General features: G+C 43.5%; 1 protein-coding gene across 1 annotated transcript in view; it reads left to right on the top strand.

Moving 5' to 3' along the window:
* Window positions 1-26193, top strand: part of WSCD1 (WSC domain containing 1) — a 41806-nt gene extending 15613 nt beyond the window's left edge. The window contains exons 3-9 of the mRNA XM_079955634.1: window positions 2616-2730; window positions 3869-4056; window positions 11827-11948; window positions 17240-17417; window positions 21162-21326; window positions 22096-22296; window positions 24255-26193. Of these exons, the coding sequence (XP_079811760.1) occupies window positions 2616-2730; window positions 3869-4056; window positions 11827-11948; window positions 17240-17417; window positions 21162-21326; window positions 22096-22296; window positions 24255-24607 (1322 nt within the window). The 3' untranslated portion in view covers window positions 24608-26193. The remainder of the gene's footprint in view (window positions 1-2615; window positions 2731-3868; window positions 4057-11826; window positions 11949-17239; window positions 17418-21161; window positions 21327-22095; window positions 22297-24254) is intronic.
* The last annotated feature ends 1263 nt before the right edge of the window (window positions 26194-27456 follow it).

Below are 27456 nucleotides of genomic sequence, written 5' to 3' on the forward strand. Positions count from 1 at the left end.
AACACAGACAGTGTTAGGCAGTTGAATGTGCATGTGTACTCTGTCTGTTTCTTTCCCTCCAACCCCGCCTCTGCATGGCCCCAGCCACTGGCAACCTACGCTATGCCACTAATAAGAGGTGAAGCAAAAGCCAATGACAGGCAGAGACCTCTAACTCCAGTTTTGCCCCCAGCCTCCTCCCTGCTGAGTTCTATGAAGGCAACACTGGGATTAAGGCAGAGGAGGCTGGAGGGCAGTGGTACCCCTTGTCATGTTTGCAAGTAAGAAGGTAGGAAGGTGGAGATTGGCTTAGGACAAGCAGAGGTTAGTGAGTGCAGTAACTGACTAACCACCAGTGAATAATAGAGAAGTGGAAATTGGGAAATGCATGATCTAAATCAGGCATAGGCAAACTCAGCCCTCCAGATATTTTGGGACTACAATTCCCATCATCCCTGACCACTGGTCCTATTAGCTAGGGATGATGGGAGTTGTAGTCCCAAAACATCTGGAGGGCCAAGTTTGCCTATGCTTGATCTAAATCATCAGTGGTGATCCTTTTGCCCTGCTAGAACTCCAACTCCCTTCAACCCTAGCCAGCATGGTCAATCGCCAAGCAGAGCCACCTTGTGACTGGTTGCTATTAAAACTGCCAGGCAGGTGCGGGGCAGACTGAGATTGGTGGGCAATGCCTCATTCACCCTTTCATATCAGATGAGACTGCTGTAGAGGTGTCAAATCTAGTGGGGCTGAGTGTTTTTGCCCCTCCAATAATGTTTTTTTGGGGGGCAGGCCCTCACAATGTTTCCTACCATCAGGGGGTGGAGGAGGCCAAGCACAGAGCTGAGCATGGCTTCCATGGCAGGCTCCTCCTCTTCCTGTCATTAAAGGCTGCCGAGAGAGAGAGGAGAAGGAGCCGCTGTGCCCTGTGCTTATGACTCTGTCCCCTGGCTCCTCCCAAAACAACATGTAACATCGTGTGACACGTGTATGACATTACACAGCATGCCCGGCCTGTGTAAGAGGTGTGAAATCGCATACATGACCAGGCCCCCTCAATCTTTGATGCAAGTTGGTGCGTTTTCTCCACAGTCTCAGGCCCCAACAGCAGTATACATTTAAAGCAGTATCGTACCACTTGGAACAGTCATGGCTCCCCCTGAGATCATTCTAGGAAGCGTAGCTTGTTAAAGGTGCTGAAAGTTGTCAGGTGACCTTTGTTTCCTTTACAGGGCTGCAATCCCTCATCCCAGAGAACTCTGGGAATTGTAGCTCCTTGAGGGGGATACTGGGGGAGGCTCAGTTTATCTGCAAAGGGGAAAAATTAGTCCTGTGAAACACAACCCAAAGAAACATAGAGAAGCTGTCTATAGCTTCCTCTTGCCTGCACCTCCTAACTGGGTTATTGTGGGCATCTGTTCATGCTGTACGAACTTCCTAATTGCACATTTGCAAATTGCTCCTTGTCTCAACATCTTATTTCCAGAGTTCTGCTTTTTCCTCGTATATATATAATGTGTGTGCGCGTGCATGTTCACGCATGTGTGCGCACAAACCTGGAACCATACAATTATCTGCTTATTCTGAATCAATCTGTGGAACCCCATCATTCAATATATTGACTGAATTGTATATTTGGGACACCTGTGCAAATCTGGTCCCCCAACCATAAGGAGAGAACCTATCTTTGTGTTATTTCTTAGTGAGTAGATCCTGCTTAGAATGTGAATGAGCACATTTGGCTAGGGAGCAAAAAAAATGAATGGTTTACACCATCCCAAATAACACATTCAGTCATCTGGAATATGTTGTCTGAACAGGACAAAAGTTACTACTCCTCAATCCAACCCTTCAATTACTCTTAGCTTCATGGCTCCAGCACCCCCCCCCCCTTTAAAAAAGTTTAAAGACAAAGATGAGCAAGAGAAGACAAAGGTGCATAAAAATTAGGCACGATGTGGAGAAAGTGGATTGAAGAGTTTTCCCCCCCTCTCTCATAATGCTAGTGGACATCCAATTCAGCAGAGACAAAAAGACTTCACGAAGCACTATGTAATTAGCTACAACAAGATGTGATGATGGCCACCAACTTAGATGGCATTTAAAGGGGATTAGACCAATTTTAGAAGGGACTAGACCAGCCTTCCCCAACCTGTGGGTTCCCAGATGTTGTTGGACTACAACTCCCATCACTCCTAGCTAGCAAGGCCAGAGCTCAGAGATGATGGGAGTTGTAGTCCAACAACATCTGGGGACCCACAGGTTGAGAACCACTGAATTAGACCAATTAAATGGCCAGTAGCCATGACTGCTATGTTCTACCACCACTGTCAGATGCCATATGCCCTTGAATCCTAGTTACTGGGATTCACAGGTCCCGGTCACACTCAGGTTCTGCTTGTAGGTGTCCCATTTGGGCATCTGGTCAACATCTGTGAAAACAGAGCGGTGGATTAGATTCCAGCACCATGGAGTGGTCTAAAAGTCATTCCATCTTCTCGGGGAACTAAGTCCACAGGAGCTGGGACAGGATATACATATCTGGCAGTGAGGGTGGGGGAAACCCTTGCATTTGCAATCAAATGTTCCAGTCTACAATATTATTTCAAACACTGTGCTATTTTCATCTACTCAAGGCACTTACATTGGATGCTTCGGTGATGATTCCAGGGAGAGGACTCTGAAAGGTGCTGTGTTTTATGACTTGAGAAAAATGACTATTTCTCACTGCCAGGAAGCATGCTCTGAGAGGTAAAATATATGTACATCTTTCTCTATGTAAATATATTTGTGTCTTTCGTGCGTTTACATCTATTTACCAGAATTCAAGGGAACTTCAAATTCCATTCGCTTAAGAAAGGAACTTACGGTACATATATTATTTCATTTCGTTTATTCATCTGTTGGTTTGTTTCATTGTTGTTCCTCCCACCTTTCATGGACAAGTGATCCCAGGGCAGGTTATGCAGTGCCACAAAATCAAACATCAAAACACAAAAATAGATCAGCAAAACATTAAAAGAGGATAAAATTTCCTTCTCAGTATTGACACTCCTGGCCTCCAAAATCAACACCCCTCTCTGTCAGTAGCCTGGAGGAAATGGCAAGTTTTTAGCTGGCACCAAAACTAAGCCCTGTCCTAAAGAGAAAGGCTTTCTGCAGCTGGGAGGTGGAAGGGGAGGTGGTGCTGCTTCTGCTGTGACCAAGACTCTTTCTTGAGTTTTTCAGCCATGAGCATCACTCAGAGATGGGTGCTAGCCAATGTGCCTCTGAAAAGCAGGTGGGGAGAGCATTGTTGTGCCCATGGACTTCTCTGGTTGGTGACTGAGAACAGAATGCTGCACTAGATGGGCTCACTGGTCTGATGAGCAGAGCTCATATTTTGTCTTCAAGCCTCAGCAGGACAATCCTGGTAGAGGTATTCATTCAGATAACTGGGTCTTAAGTCTTGCAGGGCTTTAGAGGTCATCACTATAACACTGAACTATCCTCCATAGTATGCAGACTCTTTGAAACAAATGCTACAAAGTTCCAGCTGGCTGAACCAATCAGGACATTTTCAGCCACATTCTGTGCCAGTTGAAGCTTCCAAACCATAAAATCATAGAATTGTAGAGTTGGAAAGTGCCCCGAGGAACATCTAGTCCATTCCCCTCCCTGCAATTCAGGAATATGCAGCTGTCCCACACAGGGATCAAACCTGCAACCTTGGTGTTATCAGCACCAAGTTCTAACCAACTGAGCTATCCAGAGCACCTCGTCTTTAAGGACAGCACTGCATACACTATGTACAGCTTTGATATAAATTAAATGCCATGATGTGCTGAGTTGAAGTTTGCTACAAAACTGCTGGATTTTACAGCGAGGGGGTTCATTTTGTCCCATCTAGGGCTTACACCTATGCTGGCTTGGAGTATGGAGCCGAATGCTATTGTGGAAACAAGTTGCCCACGACTTTGGCAAAGCAGGAGGAGTGCAACAATGAATGCAAAGGAGAGAAAGGAACCATCTGTGGAGGCATCAACAGGCTATCTGTTTATCGTGTGGAGGAGCAGCCATGGGCTGGACCAAAACGACGTAAGTGATGTAAGGCTCTTAAGTGAGTATTTGCTACCAGCAGGGGTGGGCAGCAGAATGCCTGCTCCCCTCGTGTCTTCCATTACAATAACAGCATGGATCAGGGATGACATGGGGATTCTCCTTCCATCGCAGGCAGTAGTGACTGGTGCCCAGAAGGCAGGGAGACCAACAGCAGGGGGAGACAGATCCAATGACAGGCAGAGCTGAGAAATTCTAGTTTAGCTCCATCCTCCTCCCTGCCAAGTCCTACAAGAAGGAGGAGGAGGGTGACAGACACTGGCACCCACTGGTCTGGCTGCAAGTAAAAAGGCAGGCAGGTGGAGGCTGGCTAAGGCATTGCCCCACTTGCCATAATGAATCAGCCTCCACTCATGGGAGAGATTCCCATTATATTTGTTCCATGCTCCACAGGCCTCCTTCCACCAGAGAGCTGACATTTTTCATGAGTCTGGTGGCCGGTCCAGCATTAGAGGAAGGAAGAATTCAGCGCTGTTCAAGATCCACACTCTTACATGTCCACAGCCAGTCTCTGGAAACCCCTGGCCCTGTGTTTCCATCTCTTACCATCACTGCTCATTTCCCTACCCTCTCTGAGCACACAAGCAGTGATATGAAAGGGGAGATACAGCCGTTTTCTTCCCCAGGGTTGTTTTGCTATCTGTGTGCCGTGTACCTATATGAGCAAATTCTCCACTGGCAGAGCCAGGTGGGGCCAGATAGTTGCTCTGCAGAGAATCCCCTTTGCTTTAACTGTGGTAGAATGCCCCAAGTTCAGAGGGACTTGGTGTTTGGGTGGCTTTAAAAGAGGATTAGACAAAATCATGGAGGAAAATAAGGCTATCATTGGCTACCATCCATGATGGCTATGTTCTACCTGCAGAGCAGAGAGTGCTCTTGTGCTCAGGTCCCGCTTGTGGGTTTCCAACAGGAACCAGGTTGGCCATCATGAGAACCCAGTGCTGGACGATGCACCATTGGCTTGATCCAGCTGGTTCTTATGACATCTAGGAATAGTATTAAGATTTCAAACTATCTTTTTAAGATGACACCATGGGAAAACAAAAACAGGGACAATGTCAGGATAGTGAAACAGGACAACAATCTACCTGGGACAGACCAGAAAACATTTCTAGTCTCTGGTTCAAAAGCAACAGTTGACACCTATGCAGTTCTGTCTGAGAACTAGGCCTGTGTCCATAGTCTATGACTTGCCCTTAAAGTACGATGATACGATGGGCAGAAATGAGCATCCTCAAAATCACAGTTGGATGCTGAGATAGAAACAGGCACTCTCTGCTGCTGGCCCCAGTCCTTTGCGTTTGGTAACAAAAGGGGCATTCTTTCTGAATGTAGAGGCCCCAGCTCATATGCATTTGAAAGGAATTCCGGGAGATGTCGAACTGCAATCTGACTGACCGCTCATTTGCAAAGTGTCACTGCCCTTGCAAAACTGGTTCATGATAAGTTCATGGTGATTTTTTTGGGCACCTCTGTATTTTTCCACCTCTTCCCACTGGTGAAGGAATTGGTTCTCAGCTTAAGATCAAAGCAGGAGTGGGCCGTTTTGCTGGCATGCCTTCTTGTGAGCTTTCATTCCCGTATTCCTGCCTCTGCCTCAAATGCAAGAGGTGGACTTTGTTTGTAGATCGAAATCTTGCTGGAGTGTCAGTAATCCAGCGCTTCATTTCTTTGGTTCCCATGGTTACAGGGACTCTTTATAAGCAGCAAGAGTGAAGCAAAGCAAATCAGTGGAGCTGAATGGAAAGACCATAACGGGGGTAGAGGGAACAATGGGGGGTGCTGATTCACATTGAGGGGGTCAGAAGCCATCCCTAGTTCTCATGACACTCTCCATCTTCTTTTTTAAAGAATAATTTCACTAAGTTTTCAATTTTACATTTCCAAATAAACATTTTACAAACTTAAATATATCCAGTGACTTCCCTTCTTCTCCTTCCATGGTTCATTGTACATATCATACACCATATTTTGCTATAACTGTTCAAATCAGTTTTCCATTTTTACATCCATCAAAAATTATTTGTTCAATTTATCTTAGTGCTGCCAGCATTTTCAGCTGTATATACAGTTATTTTCCATATATTCAATAAATGTTTTCCAATCTTCTTTCAATGTATGTTCTTCTTGTTCTCTTATTCTATGTGTTAAATCTGCAAGTTCTGCATATTCTGTCAATTTAAGTTGCCAATCCTCTTTAGTTGGGACATCGCTCACTTTCCATTTGGGGGCTAACAAAACAGGGGCTGCAGTTGTTGCATACATAAATAACCTTTTCTGACACCTAGGGATCTCAGTCTGTGTTATTCCCAACAAAAAACGACTCTGGGGTTTTTGGGGGGAAAGTAGTTTTAAACATTTTTTTCCAATTCATTATAAATCATTTCCCAATACTTTTACCTTTTTACATGTCCTTTGCCTTTGATTATATGGATACCATCACCAAATAGGACAAAGGAATTCCAAAGGGTTTGGGGAGAAAATCAATCTTGCTTGCATTTTAATGTGAAACCACCTGATTTGCACTTCTCAAATCATCCCACACCTCTCACACCCCTGTCCTTCATAATCTGCACTCCTCCAAATTTGGTAATGCAGCTCTGCAGCTCAACTTGGGGCTTAAACCCACAACCATGGGCTTAAATGCCACATGCTCTGCCAATTGAGCTACATTGGAAAGTGCAAATTAGATAAACTCACCTTTAAATGTGAACTGAATTTAACTTCTTCCCCAACCCTAGCTTCACAATCCGTATGGGATCGTTTTGTCTGGGTGGTTAAGCATTCCAAGTAAGTCTTCCAGCTCGAATTGGTCATTGGCACATCCTGAGAAGCTCCCAGACTAGAATGGATCTCATCCTGACTATGACTGGTTCCTGTCCCAGCTGCCACCCAGCATGGACATTGCTTCTTGGATGAGAACTTAGAATTCAACCAATTTTTGAAAGGTTCCTTTCATCTCTTTTCTTACATTCCTTCAGACTTCATGTGAGATGCAATTGGGAATAAAAACGCCTTCGATTTATACAGCACATCTCAGCCACTGAGTCATATAGACTCTTCTCAAACTTACAACTCCCCATGGATGCTATCTGTGGGAAAGGAACATTAGAATTTTAACTCCTACCACCAAAGATGGTGTTTCATTGCTTTTAAAAAACAGGTTGTTTATTAATTTATTTTTTTAAAAAAAATACTATTATGCACTCTGCAGAGACTCACACAAATCCTGGAATTTGCATCATTGCTGAACTCAGTGCTATCTGGTTAGATATTTAAATAAACCATTTCAAGTATATATATATTTTTTGGGGGGAGTATTGTTCTATGAATGAGTGTTGTCTTCTTATGGACCAAGATGGATTAAAAAATAAATGCCACCATGCTGGGTGGCTGGTGACAAGCACTATCTAGAAATTGTTGAGATGAGAAGATGGAATAGATATAAGAAATCTCACCCCTTCCTCTTACCTAGCTCACCCTACCTTTACCATCATAGACTTCTCTCTCCATTATCCCTATTATAGGGGTGCCTGTATTCCACTCCTCTTCTGCAGGCAAGGAAAAGGAGGCCCAATACCTGGCTGGCAAAACCCAGTAAATCCACCAGCTCAAGGAGCAGCAATGATACATATTGTAATACCCTAGCCAGCTAAACCACCCAATCAATATTTCAACTGCAATGTACAATGTTCATTCAGCAGGTGCTTAATATAACCATATATTCCATCAGACAGCAGAAGCATCAGGCGCAAGTGATGACAATAGAAGATAAATAACAAAATATCAACATATCAAAATTCACCACGCTTCAGAGGCTGGCATAATATCCCTCGGAATTCTCACTCAGAGTGAAACCATAATTCAAAACTCTCTTTTCTTCTCACATTGGAAGATGACAATACCACCTCTGAATGCCCACCCTTGATAAGCCCCTCCCCTCCCTTTGGCAGGAATGACCAGCTGCACGAATCTAAAATGGGGCATAGCTGGCCTGCCAGTAGTACATGTGAAAAGGGATCTGGGGGTCTTAGTAGGCCACAAGCTTAACATGAATCAATGGTGTGATGCAGCAGCCCTCCACCCAGCCAAATAGCTCATGCAATTCTAGACTGTAACAGAATTACAGTGTACATGTCAAGGGAAGTCATAGTCTCATTCTGTTCTGCCTTGGCAAGACCAGAACTGTGTCCAGTTCTGCATGCCACAATTTAAGAAGGATGTTGAGAAGCTAGAATGTGTTGAGAGGAGGGTGATCAGTATGATGAAGGGTCTGGAAACCAAGCCTTATGAGAAACGGTTGAGGAAGTTGGGTATATTTAGCCTGGAAAAGAGGAGATTGGGAGGAGATATGAAAGCCATCTTCATATATCTCAAGGACTGTCACATGGAAGATGGAGCAAGCTTGTATTCTGCTGCTCTGGATGGTAGAACCTGATTCAGGTTACAATCAAGGAGATTCCCGACTAAACATCAAGAAGAGCTTTCTGGTGATAAGAGCTGTTTGGCTGCGGAATGGACTTACTTGGAAGATGGTAGACTCTCCTTCATTGGAAGCTTTTAAGCAGAGGTTGGATTGCCATCTGTCATAGATGCTTCAATTGAGATTCCTACATTACAGGGGTTGGACTAGATGACCCTCCAGGTCCCTTCCAGCTCTACAATTCTTTGATTATATTATTCTTTCTCTCTTGTACAGCAGGGAACCCCTTTTCCAGAATAGTATTTACTGTGCACATGCAGACATCACCTAAGAACAAGCAAATAATGCTTCTTCCCTCCCCCATCTGGACGACTGTTTCACTCCTATGCAGATCTAATCAACAACTTAATTGAATTAATCAATTTAAATGCATACAATCGCTTGACTAAGATTTCTTTAATTGCGGACTAGAACTCCCCCACTTTCTCCTCTGAAACCAAATCTTTTTAACTGTTTCAGTTAAGAGATGGAGATTTTGACCAAGGCGCTGCCAATGATTATCTGAGCAAGCGCCCAGGATGGATTGAGATTTCAATCCTCACTGTCATCCTCTTCTTTACCTGGTCACTTGCTAGATCACGGCTGAGTCTCATCTGATTTATTCCTCCTCCTGAGGGAGGAGAGGTGGAAGGAAGGCTGTACCTTTTCTCCCATGAAAACCCCCAGAAATAAAGCTCTCTGGTGACCCAATGCATATCAGTTTGGGGGTGGTCAGCAACCACCTTTGTTCTTGAGGCCCAGGGACAAGGGTGGAGAATTGGGGGGGTCAAGGCATGGTTCAGAATGTGGTCAGGGCCTAAGACATCAGATCTGTGAGACTCCATATGGCTTGTTTATTGAACATTCATCCTTTTTTATTTGCCCAAAGCTGACATGGGAGATAAAATTGCATCCAGCCTTTATGGAGCATTCATTCTGATTTGTTTGTGTGATTTGTTATGTGTCCAGTAGTCGTCCCTATTTGCTTGCAGGGTGTTTCCACATTTCCCTGTTACTCATTTGTTAATCCCAATGCATTGCCCCATTATTTTCCTAACCACAAAAGACTATTTCTTTTAAAAAAAGAAGAAGCTAATTTGTTGTGCTAGGGTGACAGCACTGCTTAATCCATTTTAACTGCTCAAGCCTAAGTTGTCCATGTTCTGGCAACTTCTCCTTTGGACTACTGTAATATGGGGCTGCCCTTGAAGATGTCCCAAAATGCAACTGATAGGCTGGTAAATGGGGCAGCCTGATGGGAGCATGTGTCAGTGGTCCCGAAAGCACTGCATATAAAGCCCATATATCTTGGGACCTGGTTTGGGACCATGTCAGAAACACGAATCTATCCATAAGAACACAAGAAGAGCCCTCTGGCAGTGGTGTAGCATGGGGGGTACAGGTGAGGTTGCCCCGGATACAAAATTGTTTAGGGGGTGCAAAATTTCAACACCTGGTGCTGCCTTAGTACAGCTGCGTGCTTCTGTCGTTGGGCTCCATTGAAGACGATTTCTCCATGCAAACCAGGAAGTGACCTCTCCAGGCAATGGAACGACTCTTCTTTTTTATCTCTGCAGCTGCGATCTCCTGGATCACCTGGACACCATTAGGCAGTTGAATGCGCATGCATTCTCTGTCCATTTTCTTTCCTTCCTCCCTCCCTCTCTTCCTCCCACCCTCTCTGTGTGGCCCCAGGTGCTAGCAACCCACGCTACACCACTGCCCTCTGGATCAGATCAATGGACCATCTTGCCATCACAGTAGCTGAACAATTGCCTGTAGGAAACCAGCAAGCAGGATTCAAGCACAAGAACACTCTCCCCTCCTGTGGTTTCCAGCAACTTGTATTCAGAAGCATTGCTGTGGAGACAGAACATATCCATTTTGGGCTAGTAGCCATTGATACCTCTATCATCCATGAGTTTCTTTAATCCTCTTTTAAAGCCACCCATGTCAGTGACCATCACTGCCTCCTGTGGGAGAGAGTCCCATAGTTAAACTATGTGCTGTGCATAGTCCATCTAACAAATATGATCAGTATTCTTGGTTGCTGTTGCTTTCGGTCTTCATACAATATGTGACAGATTATCACTGTGTTTCCTTTGCACTGAAATGAATGGGGCCGAATGATGTATTGACCATGCAATTTATGTAAGTTACATAATTACTTTTGCAAACTGCATCAATTACATAAATTTGCTACAGTGGGCAGCCAGGTAAATAACATAGTTTTGGGCAGAATAGGAGCTGTAGCAGACTGGAAGCAATGCTGCATGCGACAAACACAGTGTGGGATTATGGTCATCTGATACCTCAGTCGGTAGAGTATGAGACTCTTAATCTCAGGGTCAGGGGTTTGAGCCCCATGTTGGGCAAAAGATTCTTCAATGTAGGGGGCTGGACTAGATGACTCTTGTGGTCCCTTCCAGCTCTACAGTTCTATGATCTATGAATGCTAAGTTATGCCTTATTACATCCCTTACAGGAATATACAGTTGCTCTGTGAGGGACCTCATTATTATTTATGTTATTTCTGAGTTTATTTTGGCACATCCAGGGCTCTGAGGCTGCCGTTCATGAATAGCAAAATTAATATAACGTAACCATGCAAACTATATGAATGTGGCATTTAAATTTAAAAGGCAGGGTTGGTTTGGTCAGATGACCTCTGAGTTGCTTCCAGTTCTTTACAACCCCATGAATCCACAATTCGGCCCACATGTTCCTGTCTCTTTGGCTGCCGCAGCAGAAATCTATTTTAGCTCCTGAAGGTTGCATATAATCTCTTGGCTTGGAAAAGAATGAATATGAGAAGGTGCTGTGGATGGAGTAGTAACCAAACACACCCGCACAGCCCCGGAATGGGGCTCCCTGAAGGTGTTTCAACAACTCATTGAAATTCCATTTTGTTCCTGGTGCAGCTCATGAAAAGCTTTGTAGATTTTTATCAGAGCTTTCAAAGCCTTGCAGGGGAAAGTCAGGAGGGGTGGGAGGGAATCTTCAAAAGAAAACCAAGGCATGAAAACAATAGCAGAGGCCTCCTTGGGGGAGGGGGGATTTAATTTCAACTCTTCTGTGCTAAGGCACACTTTAACAGCCAGGACTCCGCTAGAAGCTGTGTGTTCATTTCAGCAGAGCAAATTTTCTCACTTTCCATCTCAATGCCAATTATTGCATCCAAATAGTGAATGAGAATATATATTCTGAAACTAATATTCTTCCCTGTGATAGGAAGAGGCTGCTACAGTTGTTGTTTCTTGAGAGATAACTATTTCTTATCCCTGCAGGGCAGAATATTATCTATCGAGGGTGTTTCAGAGCACCAGAGAATTTAACAAACACCTTGCCGGTCTCTTTGATACACGCCAATTTGACAGTGGAGATGTGCTCCGAATTTTGCTCCAAGAAAGTAAGGACAGTTCCCTTTCTTTTCTTCTCCCTTCATCTGATTTTGATCAGTTTCCTAGTGCCTCTGGAGCCTGATACTAGGAAAAGAGAGAGGGAGAGAGAGCGCTCTGAGGTTCTGGGGTGGGAAATGCGTGTATAATTGCATTTTAGAACCATAGCTGATGATGCACATTTCAAAGCAAATCAGATTTCTGTGCTGCTTTTCCTCAGTGACACCTAACAACTTTGAATTCTGGCAGCTTTCAAAAGTTTCAGCATCCAGAGGTATTTCAGCTTATATTTCCAGTACAAGTTTCTAGACCTTGTGAGTGCAGAGAAGAGGCTGAAAGTGATGGATCTTTCCCAACCATTGCATTCCCGCAGGCCACTTAGCTCTTTGGCAATGGAAGCTGAGCTGTTCCATTTTTATATCAACCTGTCCAGTGCTTGGGGGGGTATTGTATAGATGCTTATTGGAGAATGTGGGAGGGGGGAAATCCCAAGCTTTGAATACTATTATGGTGCTTGCCAGCTTGGGCAGATGGTTTCTCTCATTGTAGAAAATGAGTGCGCACCGTGGGTAAAAATGGAAAACGCTGCTATAGATGGAACTCTGTTGAGTGTTTACCCATTTTGGAAACACAATTTTCAATCTTTGACATGGCTAGCCAATAGTTTTCAAAGCATTTTGAGGGAAAGAAATCACTTGCATCTGCCGGGACATTGACTCCATGGTTACAGCAGATGAATCTTGAGAGGTTTTCAGAGCGCTGCCTAGTCCTGTTGTGTTTGATGTGTTTCAGTTAGTAAGGCTCGAGGAAGTGGGCAAGGTTCTTAGATTGGTCAGAGTGACCACTTGTGCTCTGGACCCTTGCTCCCCTTGGCTGCTAAAAACTAACAGGGAGGGGACAGCTGGCTGGGCCAGGGAGGTGATTAATACCTCCCTGCGAGAGACAGTGGTCGCTGCCTGCTTGAAGGAGGCAGTGTTGAAACCACTCCTCAAGAAACCCTCCCAATATTTGGAAAATCTATGCAACTACCAGCCAGTTGCTAATCTTCCCTTCTTGGGCAAGTTTCTTGAGCAGGTGGTTGCAGTACCAGAGCCAGGCACTTTTGGAGGAAACTGATTTTGTAGATCCATTTAAATCAAGGTTTAGGCCTGGCACTGAAAATGTTTTGGTTCCCCTGTCTGATGACTTCTGTTGGAAGAGAGAAGGGGGAAAGTGTCCTTGTTAATTCTCCCTGACCTCTCAGTGTCTTTCAGTATCATCGACTGTGGCGTCCTTCTGGAGTGGCTCTCTAAATTAGGGGTGGGTGACACCATTTTGCAGTAGTTCGGGTCCTACTTGGAAGGCCGTTCCCAAAGGGGAATGCTTGGGGAGTGTTCTTCGGCCCCATGGAGCCTTCAATGCAGGGTTCCTCAGGGCGCAGTTTCGTCCCTTGTGTTGATGAAACCAATGAGTGGGGTCATCCAGAGTTTTAGTTTTCAAGCCCTGCCCCTCTTTTCTCCTTTCTTGAGACTCCTATTTAATTCAGATGTGGGCAGGAGAGCCCTTCAACTAGAGGAATCCTTTGAACAGAGGGCTGTATTCTGACAGCCAATAAAATAGAGCAGAGATAGCCAACATGGTATGCTTCAGATGTTATCCTAGTTCCCACAAATGTTCCCATTTGATCATAATTTCTCCAACATTCTCCTTCAATGCCTTTACTTATAAATCAGAAGATGATGCTTGGTGTTATTTGTTTTTTGAAAATGAGCTGTTAGAAATCCTCTCCGGAGCTGAAAATTGCTCTGCATTTTCCAAAGCAAAGCCAGGCTGCTCAAATCATAATATTGTAAATAAAGCAGCATTATCATCAAAAATTCTCAAATCATTGGGTAAAATGTGCAGAGATGTGACAGTTTAATATGCTTAAAAAAAGAAAACATTACAGTAAGTTGAGTGAGCAAGCTTCTTTTGATTATTGCAAATGCCAACAAATTAAAGTCAATGACATTCCAGGCAGAGAAAGTATGCTTTTGTTATGTTTCATTCTCTAAATTGGTGTCTGAGATGTTTTATTCTCTAATTTGGTGACTGAAATCTCAATCTGTATACTCATTTGGATTTATTTTTCCTTGCATTTAAATGCCGTGACGGCCTAACTGCCTAATTCAGGTGGAAGTAAGTCAGATCCACTCAAAATAAGTCCAGATAGGACAATTATTGTTAAGGGAATTCAGTTCAGTTCATGGCAGTGCTGGTGTGCAGCAATCAGGACCATGGTTAGCTCCAAGTGGGCTCTGCTAGCTGAGCTACAGAAATATGTTGTCTCAGCAAAGAAAGTCTCACCTGAATCTTCAAAAGGTGGCCTGCATCCCTGTCTACAATCCTTAAATGACCTGCATCTGGTTCTGTAGTCACATGTTTCTCTGTGACTGTGGAGCAGGTTAAGCTCTCATGTATGAGTTGCATCCCCAGGCTGCCAAGGGGTAGAAGGGATTGCTGTGGGTTTCTGCCTGAGTGAAGTGTCCTGTGATTCACCCTAAACTGAATCCTCCTCAGGAGCATACTAGAATACAGGGGGCATGACGCTTGACTTCCACCATTCAAGGTGCTCTGTTGACCACTACAACTTTTTACGCTTATGACCTGGGCTGTAAGTATAAAGCACCTATCTAATAAATGCCCTAATGCCCTATGGACCTGCCTAGTCTTTTTGCATCTTCAGAGGCTCTTCTCTAGGTGATAGTGCCTTCTAGGGATCAAGGCCTTTTCTGTAGCAGTGCCGCATTGTGGACCAGCCACAGCTAGGAATGCTTGAACATGCCTGAGCTACACCTCCTGGATTCAAATGCAAATTGAAATATGGTTATCTTCAGAATACACACCCACAACAAATTATTTAAGGTGCTCCCCTTTTTTTAAAACACCAACAACAACAGGCAATAGCTGCCTGAAGAGGTTCCTGCCCTACACATTGGATACTAGACTGCCAATGCCCCTAGAGAACCAGGAAACAAGCTCCATACTCAGTGCTAATTTTCTAAGAAAATGAACGCCTCCCTTGCTCTCTTATAATGGCAATGACACACACCTGAAAGGTGCTGGGACTGAGTTCCAGTAAGTTCCTACTGAAAAAAAAGCTACTACCACCACCATCATTACTTCTACCCCACCTTTTCCCCTGACAAGGACTCAAGGCGGCATATCCAAGCTAATGGTCACCATTCCCTCTTGCAGGACAGAAATTCCCAAGTTTAACTCTGTGTTGCATGAAGAAGGCTTTCTTCTGTCTGTCCTGAATCTTCCAACACTCTCCTTCTTTGGATGAGTCCAACTTCTAATGTTATGTGAAAGCGAGAAAAAAACCACACCTCTCTCTATCCACTTCCTCATAGAACCATAGAGTTGGAAGGGACCTGAGGTTTATCTGTTCCAACCTATATCCTGTCCATTCTTATTTGCCTTTTCTTTTCTAAACTAAAAAAAAGCTCCAAATGGTGAAACTTTCTTCAGACAGGAGCTCCCACACCCCTTGATCATTTTGGCTGCCCTTTTCTGAAGCTTTCACAGCTCTGCAGCATTATTTCTGAGGTGAGGTGACCAGAATCTATCACAATATTTCAAGAGCTGTGTCAACATAGATTTGTAAAGCTGCATAATGATATTGGCAGTTTTCTTTTCAATCCGTGTTCTAATGAACCCTGAAACAGAATCTGTCTTTTTCCTCAACCAGAGCTGCCACACACTGAGTCAGCACCTTCATCAAGCTATCCACCATGACCCCAAGGTTCATAGTCCCCTACCAGTTCGTACTGTATATGGGGACATGACACAAAGTCTCCCTCTACACCACACACCTGTAACAAGTTCTATTTTTTAGAGAATGACTCGCAGCCTATCCCCTACAAATTTACTCGGAAGGAAGCCCCACTGAGAGCAATGGGTCTTCCTCCCTGGTAAATGTGTCTACAATTTCGATCACCACCTGTTCCTTGCTTTTTCTTTTTCTTTTCTTTTTTTTGAAAAGAGATTTTTAAATCCAAACAAACTGAATCTCCTTGTAGAATTCACAAAAATAGTTTAAAAGAGCCACCATTTTTTCTCCCTGCCACATTTAACCTAAAGGGGAAGTCAGAATGGGATGGTTTGAACCCAATTATGTTGACAACTATTTAATGCCTCGTCATGCCGCCAGAACACTGGAAGAGAGCCTTAGGGACTCTCCATAAATTACCTCATTAGGAGTGGATCATTACATTTGTCCAACAGAGCCTGTGTTCGCTGCATGAGAACAACACAGGGAAATTTTGCATAGGACACATCTAGGTGTCCTGCTGCTTTGATCAGAGACTTTTTATGCATTGCTTGGGGAAAGACCTACCACAATTATCCCACCCCCACTGTAAAGATGAACAGGTTTAATGGAGGTGTGTGTGTGTGTGTGTGTGTGTGCCCATGAACATCTTTAGTTTTATCAAGAGTTATGTAACATGGTTTAATTGGGCCTCATTTTTCCATGTACAGAGTTTGCATCTCTTTTGCTGGTGGGGTTTCCTTTACCTAGGCTTGATTGTGGTGTGGCCTTTGAGCATGATCAGAATTTGAGAGAAGACATTTTGTCACCTTTGCAGAATCAGACAGAGCTGGGATTCATGTCGAAAAGCATTGTGTATTTCATTTCATTGTCTGTGTTGCCTACTCTGTCACATGGCACAAAGTGGCTAAGATGCAGCGCTTTTGTGACCGTGCAGAGAATGGAGGCTATGATGATGCTATGAGGAGGGGTGGAATCTGAGGCTATTTAAAAGGGCTGTCAAAAGCCTCCTCCCTAAATCTGTTCTGGGCCCCCCACTCCTGGGCTGACCTGTGCCAACCCATGCCAACCCAAACCATATCTGGCCAGAATTGATTTGTGTTGGGAACTCCAATGCTGGTCCTACTCAGAGTAGACCCACTGAAGTTAATAGACCTGACGAACTTAGATTCCTTACCTTCAGTGGGTCTATTTGGAGTAGAACCTACTTGAACACAACTCACTGTTTTCTTACTGTGCAATGTATGCATTGATCAATCCAGTCTAACTCACACAATTCATTGGCTAAGTAGTCAGCCTGATCAACCCTCTAAATTCTGACAGCATCCATAATAGGAAATGTGAAGAAAAATGGTTTGGAAAAGGAAAATATTTATCTGAGACAGGGCAATTCAGAAGAGGAAAACTGAACTTTAGGATTTCCCTTCACAAATCGTTTCAGTTCCAGGTGATGCTTTCTAATGTTTGCTAGCCTTTTTTTAAATTCCAGCCTTTTATTTTATTTTCTAGGAATTCCCTTTGGCAGCCATCAGAGGACCCCAGTGCCGCTGTGGCTTCCCAACAATTCATTTCCCGTTACGCAACAGCTCAGACAGCTTATTCTGTAGCAGGTTGCAAAATGGCAGCAGCACAGCTGAAGAGCCAAAGAGGGGGGACTATCTCTTTGTCTATCAAACTCCTGTCCAAGGTAAGAGAGAGGTTGAATATATATAATATCAATAACTATGTGTAGGGAGGTGCTGTGCATCTTACACCCCAAGCAATGAGGCAAGACACTTGCTGTTGGGTTAAGTAGTGCCATAATTTTATGAATGCATAACAGGAGAAATCAGCAGTGAACACTGCAAGCTGTTCCAGGACATTGGATGAGGGTGAGCAGCCTTGCAACCGCCCACCATTGCCTAGGATAGTGTGTCTGGCAGTGCCCTGAGTCTACGGACTCAGCTAAGCAGCTGCAAATAAAACATTTTAAATGTGTTGTAAAGTGCAATATGCAAATAGGGCACTAGATGGTGACAGTGAGCTATGCAAAAGTCAATGTATTTTTCAAAAAAAAAATATTGAAAAAAATATTTTCACAGCGTTTTTTTTAAATGTGTGTAGATTCCACCTAGCATTTAGGAATGGGGAAGAAATTCAATTCAGTTTGCATTTAAAGGTAAACCTACCCAATTCTCACTTTCTGAAATGGCACACGAACTCTCTGAAATGCACTCATCTTTTGAAATTTGCTCTTCTCCAGATTTTTCAATGCCATTCTCCAACTAAGTATTGTATAGAAAAATGCAGAGACCAAATTCAAAATTATTACCAAAAGTTCAGCTTGCCTCATGCTGGACTGACATCTGGAACATTGTTATATTAGAGAAATTTACAGGGAAGGCCACAGTCATCAATGGTGTATCAAAGACAGACAAATCTGAAGCAATATGGAAGGATCTTATACCCTGTATTAATGAAAACCACTTGCAGCAGCACAACTTACTGCTTCTCTTTCTGTATGGAACTTGTGAATGACACCACAAACACACGCACACGCACACACACACACTCATCTGTATTATTACATTTTCTCCTGCACAATGAAATCGGCAAAATCCCTTTGTTTTTGTGTGTATTTGTTGAGTAGTGGTCTTTTTCTTTGTAACTGTTTTTCTATATATACAAAACCAATAAAAAAGACTCTAAAAATGCACAAACTGATGTAAAGTGTACATTAAACAACTACAAGCCCAGACTGGACCTTAGCAGTCTCCCTTCAAGAGAGGAGAAGCCTCTTTATAGGGGGTTGTATCGAGCTTAGATCCATTAAAGTCATGGATCTAAGTCATGTGTATTCATTTCAATGGTTCTACTCTGAGGAGGACTAGCATTGTATACAACCTGGGCTCATTGTCTGCTTCAACAACAGCATGGGGGAGACTGGTTCTACTAGATCTTCTGGGCTGGAGTCCTTAGAGCTAGAGGCAACCTCCTCAGGCCAGAAAGTGCTGGCTGTTGCTGTTCCAGAGGTTCTGGAGCAGTGAGGTGTTCTGGGGGCTGGTTTGGGAGCCAGGCCGTCAAAATCCATGGATCATCCTCTGAGGAGGCCTGTACTTTTAAACCATGACCAGAAATCAGGAGACATATGTGTAGATGAACCTTAGGGGCTCATCCTGAGGAGAAATATTGGAAAAATTTCAAGGGAGACCAAAAGAGAGTCAATAAGACTACTGAAATGTATTAAAGCTGTTCTACACTTCCCTTAACTATTCACAATGAACTGACATTGATTTTGACTGGGATGATATGGCACAGGGAAATCCATCTCTCTCTTTCTCTCTCATCTTGTGGTAATGCAGAATATATCCACTGCACTTGCAATATTGATCTGCCCTTAAGGGAGAAAAAAATTGCAATACAGATAGGCAAGACCAGCATTGAGAAATAAGCGCCAGGGAGTATATATTCAAACATGTCTGATTTGGATCTTTTCCTGGAGAAACTGCTAGCACAGACAAGTCTTAAGTAGATAATTAAGAGACAAACATTAAGCGTGTCCAAATCTATCTTGCTGGTAGGCAGAAAATCCTTTGTTTTATGGTGATAGAAAAGCTTAGCTGGAATTCTAGGGCTGGAGGGGATGAAATTATTATGCCATCCAACCCCCTGTTCCAAAAGCAAGACCACCAGCCTCAATAGATCAAGCTGTGCAGTCTTAACCACAACACACCCCAAGCAGATAGTTGATCCTTTGTTAAATAAAATAAAATAAACTCACAGAGAAAATACTTAATGCAAAAGAGCCAAGCCACATATATTGTTGTGGTTGTTTTTTAAAAAAGGCTTGCAGGGCAAATATGTTAATTCAATAGTTATCTACTGTAGTGGAAGGTAAAACTAAAAAAGTGACAAGCCAATCTGACCAGGAATGTCAAGAGATGAGTACAAAAGGTACTCTGAAATCTCTCTCTCTCTCTCTCTCTCTCTTTCTTTCTCTTTCTCTCTTTCAAAAACGAGCAAGTTTTTAGTCTTCCTAGAATAAAAGATATGAAGCCAAACTTTTCAGAGATGAAACCAACCTGCTACTCCAACCTTTCATTGTCTTTAGCCAATGAGTGAAGTCAGAACTGTAATTAAAAAATGATTTCTTTGGATGCTGGGTGATAAGAATCCTTTTGGTCCTAAATAGCTGCTGTTCTCCCCTCTCCTTTAGTGCAACTTCTATTCCTGCTTCTGTGAAACTGCATTTGTTTGGGGCAGGGGGCAGGAAAAAATTTCAGCAGGGGGCTGGTCCACTTTCCCTCAGACCTTGTGGGGGGCCGGACTATATTTTTTCAGGGGGGAAATGAACAAATTCCTATGCCCCACAAATAACCCAGAGATGCATTTTAAATAATAGGACACATACTACTCATGTAAATACACGCTGATTCCCAGACTGTCCATGGGCCACATTTAGAAGGCAGTTGGACCAGATCCGGCCCCTGGGCCTTAGTTTGCCTACCCATGGCTTAGTGTGTCTGTTGTTTATCAAGCTTAACTGGTTTTTATTTGTGTTTTGCTGTAAAATACCAGGAGTTGAATGCAGCTATCAAAGCATGGAGGGAGTGATATGCCTACCTTCCTGGCCTTATGTCTCTCTGTGTGTTTTTCCTTAGTGACTCATCACTTCTCTTTGACTATGAGTCTTGCATTACACACACACACACACATGCACGCCCCCCCCCAGTTTTTATTGTTTTTTAAACAAATACAAATGCAACTATAAAACACTTATCCAACAGTACAGATAAGTGTACTGTCGCTAGACATACACATACTTTCAACATTCAAACATATTACTTGATGTAACCCCTCCACTGAGAATATTGAGTTGTTGATGTAACAAGGTCCTGATTTGGGCCATCAACATAGTTAAGAAAGGGGTCCACGTTTCTTGGAAGGTGTCTCTAATTTACAGATGTTCATTTTTATTTTTGCCAGCTTTACTCTAAAATTTCAAGGATGTAGCAGTAGAATGTAAAAACTGAAATATTATCTAGCCTTGTGTGTGTGTGTGTGTGTGTTTAGTGGAGTAAAGTATGTGGTTGTGCTTGGTTATTGCTATTATGCTCAACTTATGGGGCAATTAATTGATTTCCCACCCATGGGGGGGGGGGAATTGTGGCTTTTTCAGGGTAAGTTATTGTTGCTGATATGCATACTTAAATTAGCATCTGCATCTGCAAGAATCAAACAAAAGAGGGGTCAGGTATGAGATATTAATGGTCACACAGGAGTTGATCTTAGAATATATAGCTTGCTTTTTTAGAATTTAAATCTTGAATTTATCAAAGTGCAACCATGTGAAAAATAATTGTTGTAAATTGTTGTCATGTTGTGTGTGTATTTGTTGGGTGGGGGGAGATTACTTTGCTAACAATGAAATGCCATCTGCATCTGGTTGTAGACACCCGCTGCACTGACCGGATGTTTCTCCCCACCAAATCCAAAGCTTTTGTGGCATTGTCAAGCTTCCCTGGAGCTGGCAACACCTGGGCTCGTCATTTGATAGAACACGCTACAGGATTCTACACTGGGAGCTACTATTTTGATGGAACCCTATATAATAAAGGTAGGCTATTGAGCTGTGCCTGTCTTGTTTGTTTGTTTGTTTGTTTGTTTTTAAGAACAAGCACACTGCCAGCTTTGGGCCCTGAGTGTTTTTGTCTAAAAGTGGGTTCACTGAACAGGGGGAGGAAAGGGGTGTGCGCCACATTAGATCAGAGCAATGTTGTAGTAGGATTCATGATAGGGGTGGGTAGGAAGAAGAAGAAGAAGAGGAGGAGGAGGAGGAGGAGGAGGAGGAGGAGTTTGGATTTGGTATCCCGCTTTATCACTACCCAAAGGAGTCTCAAAGCAGCTAATGTTCTCCTTTCCCTTCCTCCCCCACAACAAACACTCTGTGAGGTGAGTGGGGCTGAGAGACTTCAGAGAAGTGTGACTAGCCCAAGGTCACCCAGCAGCTGCATGTGGAGGAGTGGGGAGCGAACTCGGTTCACTAGATTATGAGTCTACTGCTCTTAACCACTACACCACACTGGCTCTGTGTGTAGAGGTTACCAGAAGGTGAGGGATAAGGGGGGGGAGGGGAGTGTACCAAGGATACAAAAAGACAGACAGGAGCTCATGGGCAAGTTGGGGAGAGAAGGGTCCCAAACAAGGAAATAGTGGAAGTGTACCAAAGAGGGAATTGCTGGTAGGGCCATGACAAAACTGTAATGGTTGGCCTGCTTACAGTGTTTAAGATATATATTATTGTGTTTAGATCATATCTATCTATATGTTTCTATCTATCTATTTATCTATCCACACAAACACACACTTTATATACATACACACAGGTTTTAAAGGGGAAAAGGATCACTGGAGAAGCAGGAGAACTATTTGTGTCAAAACTCACGAGAGTGGCCAAAAAGAAATTGAAATGTTTGATTCGGCCATCTTATTGATACGGAATCCATACAAGTCGCTGGTGGCAGAATTCAACCGGAAGTGTGCAGGCCATCTTGGGTATGCCACAGATCGCAACTGGAAAAGCAAAGGTAAGTGAACTCTAAGCCATTACTTTCTGACTTCATGTCAGAGAGAGATTTAAGGAAACATGTTGCACTCCTGTTTTCTTTATTTGTCAAAATAATAAAGGTAAAGGTAAAGGTACCCCTGCCCGTACGGGCCAGTCTTGACAGACTCGGGGGTTGTGCGCCCATCTCACTTAAGAGGCCAGGGGCCAGCGCTGTCCGGAGACACTTCCGGGTCACGTGGCCAGCGTGACATCGCTGCTCTGGCGAGCCAGAGCCGCACACGGAAACGCCGTTTACCTTCCCGCTGGTAAGCGGTCCCTATTAATCTACTTGCACCCGGAGGTGCTTTCGAACTGCTAGGTTGGCAGGCGCTGGGACCGAGCAGCGGGAGCGCACCCCGCCGCAGGGATTCGAACCGCCGACCTTTCCATCGGCAAGTCCTAGGCGCTGAGGCTTTAACCCACAATGCCATCAAAGTAGCATATAAGAGAAAAAAAACACCCAGTTCTAAAACAAACAAACAGTAACATAGTCATTGAATTGTACAGAGTTGGAAGGAACATCATTTCAAGGACGCTAATTCTAAAAAAAACAATAAAACAGTTTATGTAGGTATATAACTGATACTCCATAAATGACTAGGTTTCTCAGGGAAAGAATTCTTAAACCAAAGCATCTTCAGTAGGTATCTAAACACCATGATTTCAGGTGCGTGTTTCATTTCAGCTAGCAATTGATTCCATAGAGTTGGAGCTGCTGCACTAAAAGCTCAGTTTCTAGTACAAGCTCAGCACATGTGGGATGCTCAGTAGTGAGAGGTATAGTTGCTGGGCAATGATACATGGTGTGAAGTGGTTCTTTAGATACCCTGGTCCCAAATGAACATTTATTCATGCTGGAGGAACATCTACCACCATTTTTTTCAAGCAGAAAAGTTTCTTGTTCTGTCTCTGGCATCACCACTTGTAAGGATCAGGGCTCCATCTGCACCATACACCATAGCTGTCAACGTTTCCCTTTTTTAAAGGGAAATTCCCTTATTCCGAATAGGATTCCTCGCAAGCAAAGGGAAAAGTTGACAGCTATGCCATACACCTAAAGTGTTACAATATCCCTCTAAGAGTCATGGCTTCCCCCAAAAGAATCCTTTGGAACTGCTGAGAGTTGTTAGGAGACAGAGCTGCAATTCCCCAAATGGTTTAACCAATCCTTCTTGCCAGGAAACACTAGGAATTGTAGTTCTGTGAAGGGCAGAGCTTAATGAACTACAGTTCCCAACATTCTTTGGGGGAAGCCATGACTGTTTAAAGTGGTGTGATAGTGGTATAATGTAAAGATAAAGGTAAAGGGACCCCTGACCATTAGGTCCAGTCGTGACCGACTCTGGGGTTGCAGCACTCATCTCACTTTATTGGCCGAGGGAGCCGGCATACAGCTTCCAGGACATGTGGCCAGCATGACGAAGCCGCTTCTGGAAAACCAGAGCAGCGCACGGAAACGCCGTTTACCTTCCCGCCGGAGCGGTACCTATTTATCTACTTGCATTTTGACATGCTTTTGAACTGCTAGGTGGGCAGGAGCAGGGACCGAGCAACGGGAGCTCACCCCATCACAGGGATTCGAACCGCTGACCTTCTGATTGGCAAGCCCTAGGCTCTGTGGTTCAACCCACAGCGCCACCCATGTCCCAGTGGTATAATGTATTAAGCATTAAATGTGCAGATTAGGCCTAAGTGAACTAATACTTTTCAGAAGAGAGCTTTCCAAGAAAAAAAGACTCTTTGCCTCCTCTCCCTCAATAATTTTAAAGCAACCTTCCCCTCAATTTTGCCACACACAAATAGCACTAACAGAAAGGGGGTATCTGCTTCTGATATCATTTTAAAGCAGCCTTCCTTTGCCATCCTTTTTCTATTTGGCAACAGCTGGGTTCGAAAACAGATAAGTCAATATCCTTTATTTTGTCTTTCACTTTGCAGAGTGGCCCGATTTTGTAAACAGCTATGCTTCCTGGTGGGCTTCCCATGTGTTGGACTGGCTCAAATATGGCAAGCGTCTCCTCGTCATCCACTACGAAGACTTGAAACAGGCCCTGCTCCCTAATCTGAAAGAAATGGTCAGATTCCTGAACATCACAGTGACGGAGGACCGCTTGCTCTGTGTTGAGAACAACCGAGATGGGAACTTCAAGCGGTCAGGAGCCAGGCAGAAGGGATTTGACCCATTCACAGAGGAGATGAAAAACATGATCAATAAATACATTATGATGGTGGACAAAGCCCTGAGAGAGAGAAACTTTATCGGGCTTCCAAAAGAGTATTTGCCCAGATGATGTCATATGACCAGCTAGCTACATTAAAAAAAAAAGAGAGATCCTAATAATGAATTTTTTAAAAAGGCCAGAATTTTATAGCAGTAAAAAGGCAAGATTTGCACAGGGTCTGCTGATGAATGCAAATTCTTGAGACTTGGACGCTCTTCAGGGGTACTAAGTGCTACGAAAGGCGAGCAATGAAGGATGGAAATTGGGTTATAAACCAAGGCAAAAGACATTAGCGTCTCTGCCTCTGTGTGTCCTTTTCTCTATAAATGGCTACAAATTTTAACACTTGTGTGCACTGCTAATTATGGGAAATGTGTGTGAGGTGGGGTGGGGTGGGGGAGGCAGACAGTTCCTTTGTACCCCCCTAACTGCCTACTATCAGTATTTCTCAAGAGTAACTATAACTTTTATAACAATTTTGGCAATTCAAATGTGCAGGTTACCACCTTGCTTTCTATGTTTTAAACTCACCCTGATAAATATTTTTAGCTAAGTAGTTCGGGGGGGGGGGAGTTGTTTTCTCTGCCTTCTTCCTTTATTTATGAATTTTAAAAACTGGGTCTTTATCCTCCATGAAAAGGACATGTCTAGAAGGTTGTAATCTAGGCAGTCTCAAATGGGGACATTCCCTCCTCAAGATTTCTAATGAAGATTTCCAATGAAATTAAATTGGGAGCAATTATTTCTCTTGCTTTCCCACTGGAGATGGCTGAATAGATATCTATCTCCAACAAAATTCTACTCAGAGGAAACCCATTGATGTTAATGGGCCTAAGTCATTAAAAAATAATAATCAATGGGTCTACTTGGAATAAGACTCAGCCATTGGATGCAACCCATATTCTTTAAACTAGGATTCATTTGAATTTCAAATTATGCATCTTGTTGGGTTAAGGATTTTAGAGAGGAAAGGTGTAGAATTCTAGAATTTGACAGTGGTGATGTTGCATTAATTTTTTAACTTGGGTGGAGTGTCTCTCAAATTTTAATTTCTAAAGAGAAATGGGAAAATCCAAAATTGAATTCAGTTTCGTCAGATTTGTGGAAATCTTTACTATAGCTCCAGCTTGCTCCAGCCCTGACAATCTCTTACCAGCATGCCTTTGATGAGCTCTGGCATGAAACAAGAGGCAACTATGCAATCAGAAAAGGGTGGACTCTCATTCAACCAAAGGTTTTAAAGCAGAGATTGGGTGGCTGCCCATCTAGGTAACTAGTCGAACGGATTCCCTGGATTGACAGAGAGTTTAGACTGCATTATCTTTTAGGTTCCTTCCCACACTATGATTGCAACAGCAACAACATTGTTATGCCACTGTACATCCAGTGATGGGGGGTGGGGCATCAAAAGAGTGAAATGGAGCTCCTATGACAGGACAGATCAGGGACCACACAGTGTGCCTTGTGACACTGCTTAAAGTGCATACAATATTGTCTTACTTGCTAACCAAGAGGGAAATGCCAGCATGACGTTTTCCATCACAAGTGAAACATAAAATACATGAGGGTAATGTGGGGGTGAGTGGGAGACCGACATGTCTAACTTTCAACCACAGTGGTTTGGAGGAGGGATAAATAAATATAAGCAAAAACCACATGGAGGAATATGGATGCCTTTTTGTCTCACCCACATCCGATTAATAAGAGCATTACTGAAAATTCACCTGATCCTACTTGTCTGTAATTTGGCAGGTTTGTTACCCAGGGACACATCTCTCATGTCAGCAGACTTTCAAGGGTCCATCAAGTTGGAAATCCTGTTGCTCAGGTGCCTCCAGGAAGCCCCACCAGGAGGGCTAGAAGCTTGGCTTGACCTCTGTCCAAATAAGCACACCATTTTCACTTTGTGCACACCCACACTTTGTACACAAACACACTTGGGTGGGCATGACTTATTCTGGATGACAAATCATCCAAATTAGTCTGAAGTGATTTTCAGTTCTGAAGTTTCCCATTAATTGACCATCATTGCTAGTAGGCATGTCACAGCCAGGAGATGTTGCATAGCTGAATGTTATAAGTGGGACCTACAGCTTGCAAAGAAAATTGGAATGCGGAGTGATCCTGCACAGGGTCCTACCCAGGACAGCCTATCTATTCCCCTTTGTAACCCATTTCCATCTTCTTCCACAACAATCAGCCAGCGTCCCATGGTCAATGAGAATACTACATCCAAACAGGGCTTTCTTTGAGGCACTTCCACACTCAATTGCACCATTACCCCAAAGATTTGAAGAGGCAGGGAGTCGTTGGGAATCCCTTGTTTCCCTCTCAGACCTACAATTCCCAGAGAGGTTTAATAAGTAACCCCTCTTTTCAGGGAACTCTTGAAACTTCAGCTCTGGGAAGGGAATATTGGGTCCCCTAACAACTCTCAGCACTACCGTTCCCATTATGTTTTGGGGAAAGCCATGACTGTCCAAGTAGTATGAGTGCTTTAAATGTATGGTCCTGGCAGCAATCTTCTGAGAGAGATGGAAGGCAAAGGTGTAACAAGAAGTAGACTGGTGTGAATGTGGCCATAGAATCTGCACATAGCTGCCTATACCAGTGAGATAATGAACAAGGTCTTCAGAACTTGAGCAAATGGCTGCAGTATTAAAGTCCTCATAATCCTGGAGAAACCAACACTTAACACATGCTCACCGTATTCTCCTAACATCCTATTCAGAACATACCCCAGTTAGAAAATGGCTTATGAAAGCTTACTTCGTCATACATTTGGTTACATGCTACAGTTGTTGGCTCATGATAGCATGCGTTCCTCCCAATGAAAGGTATGAGGTGTTTTTGGTCAGCATAACTTTGTATTAGCACAGTCCTTCAAAGATGTCTGGAAAGCAGGGATGTAAGAAGGC

The sequence above is a fragment of the Podarcis cretensis genome (genome assembly GCF_951804945.1).
Source record: "Podarcis cretensis genome assembly, chromosome: 15".
Taxonomy (NCBI): Eukaryota; Metazoa; Chordata; class Lepidosauria; order Squamata; family Lacertidae; genus Podarcis; species Podarcis cretensis.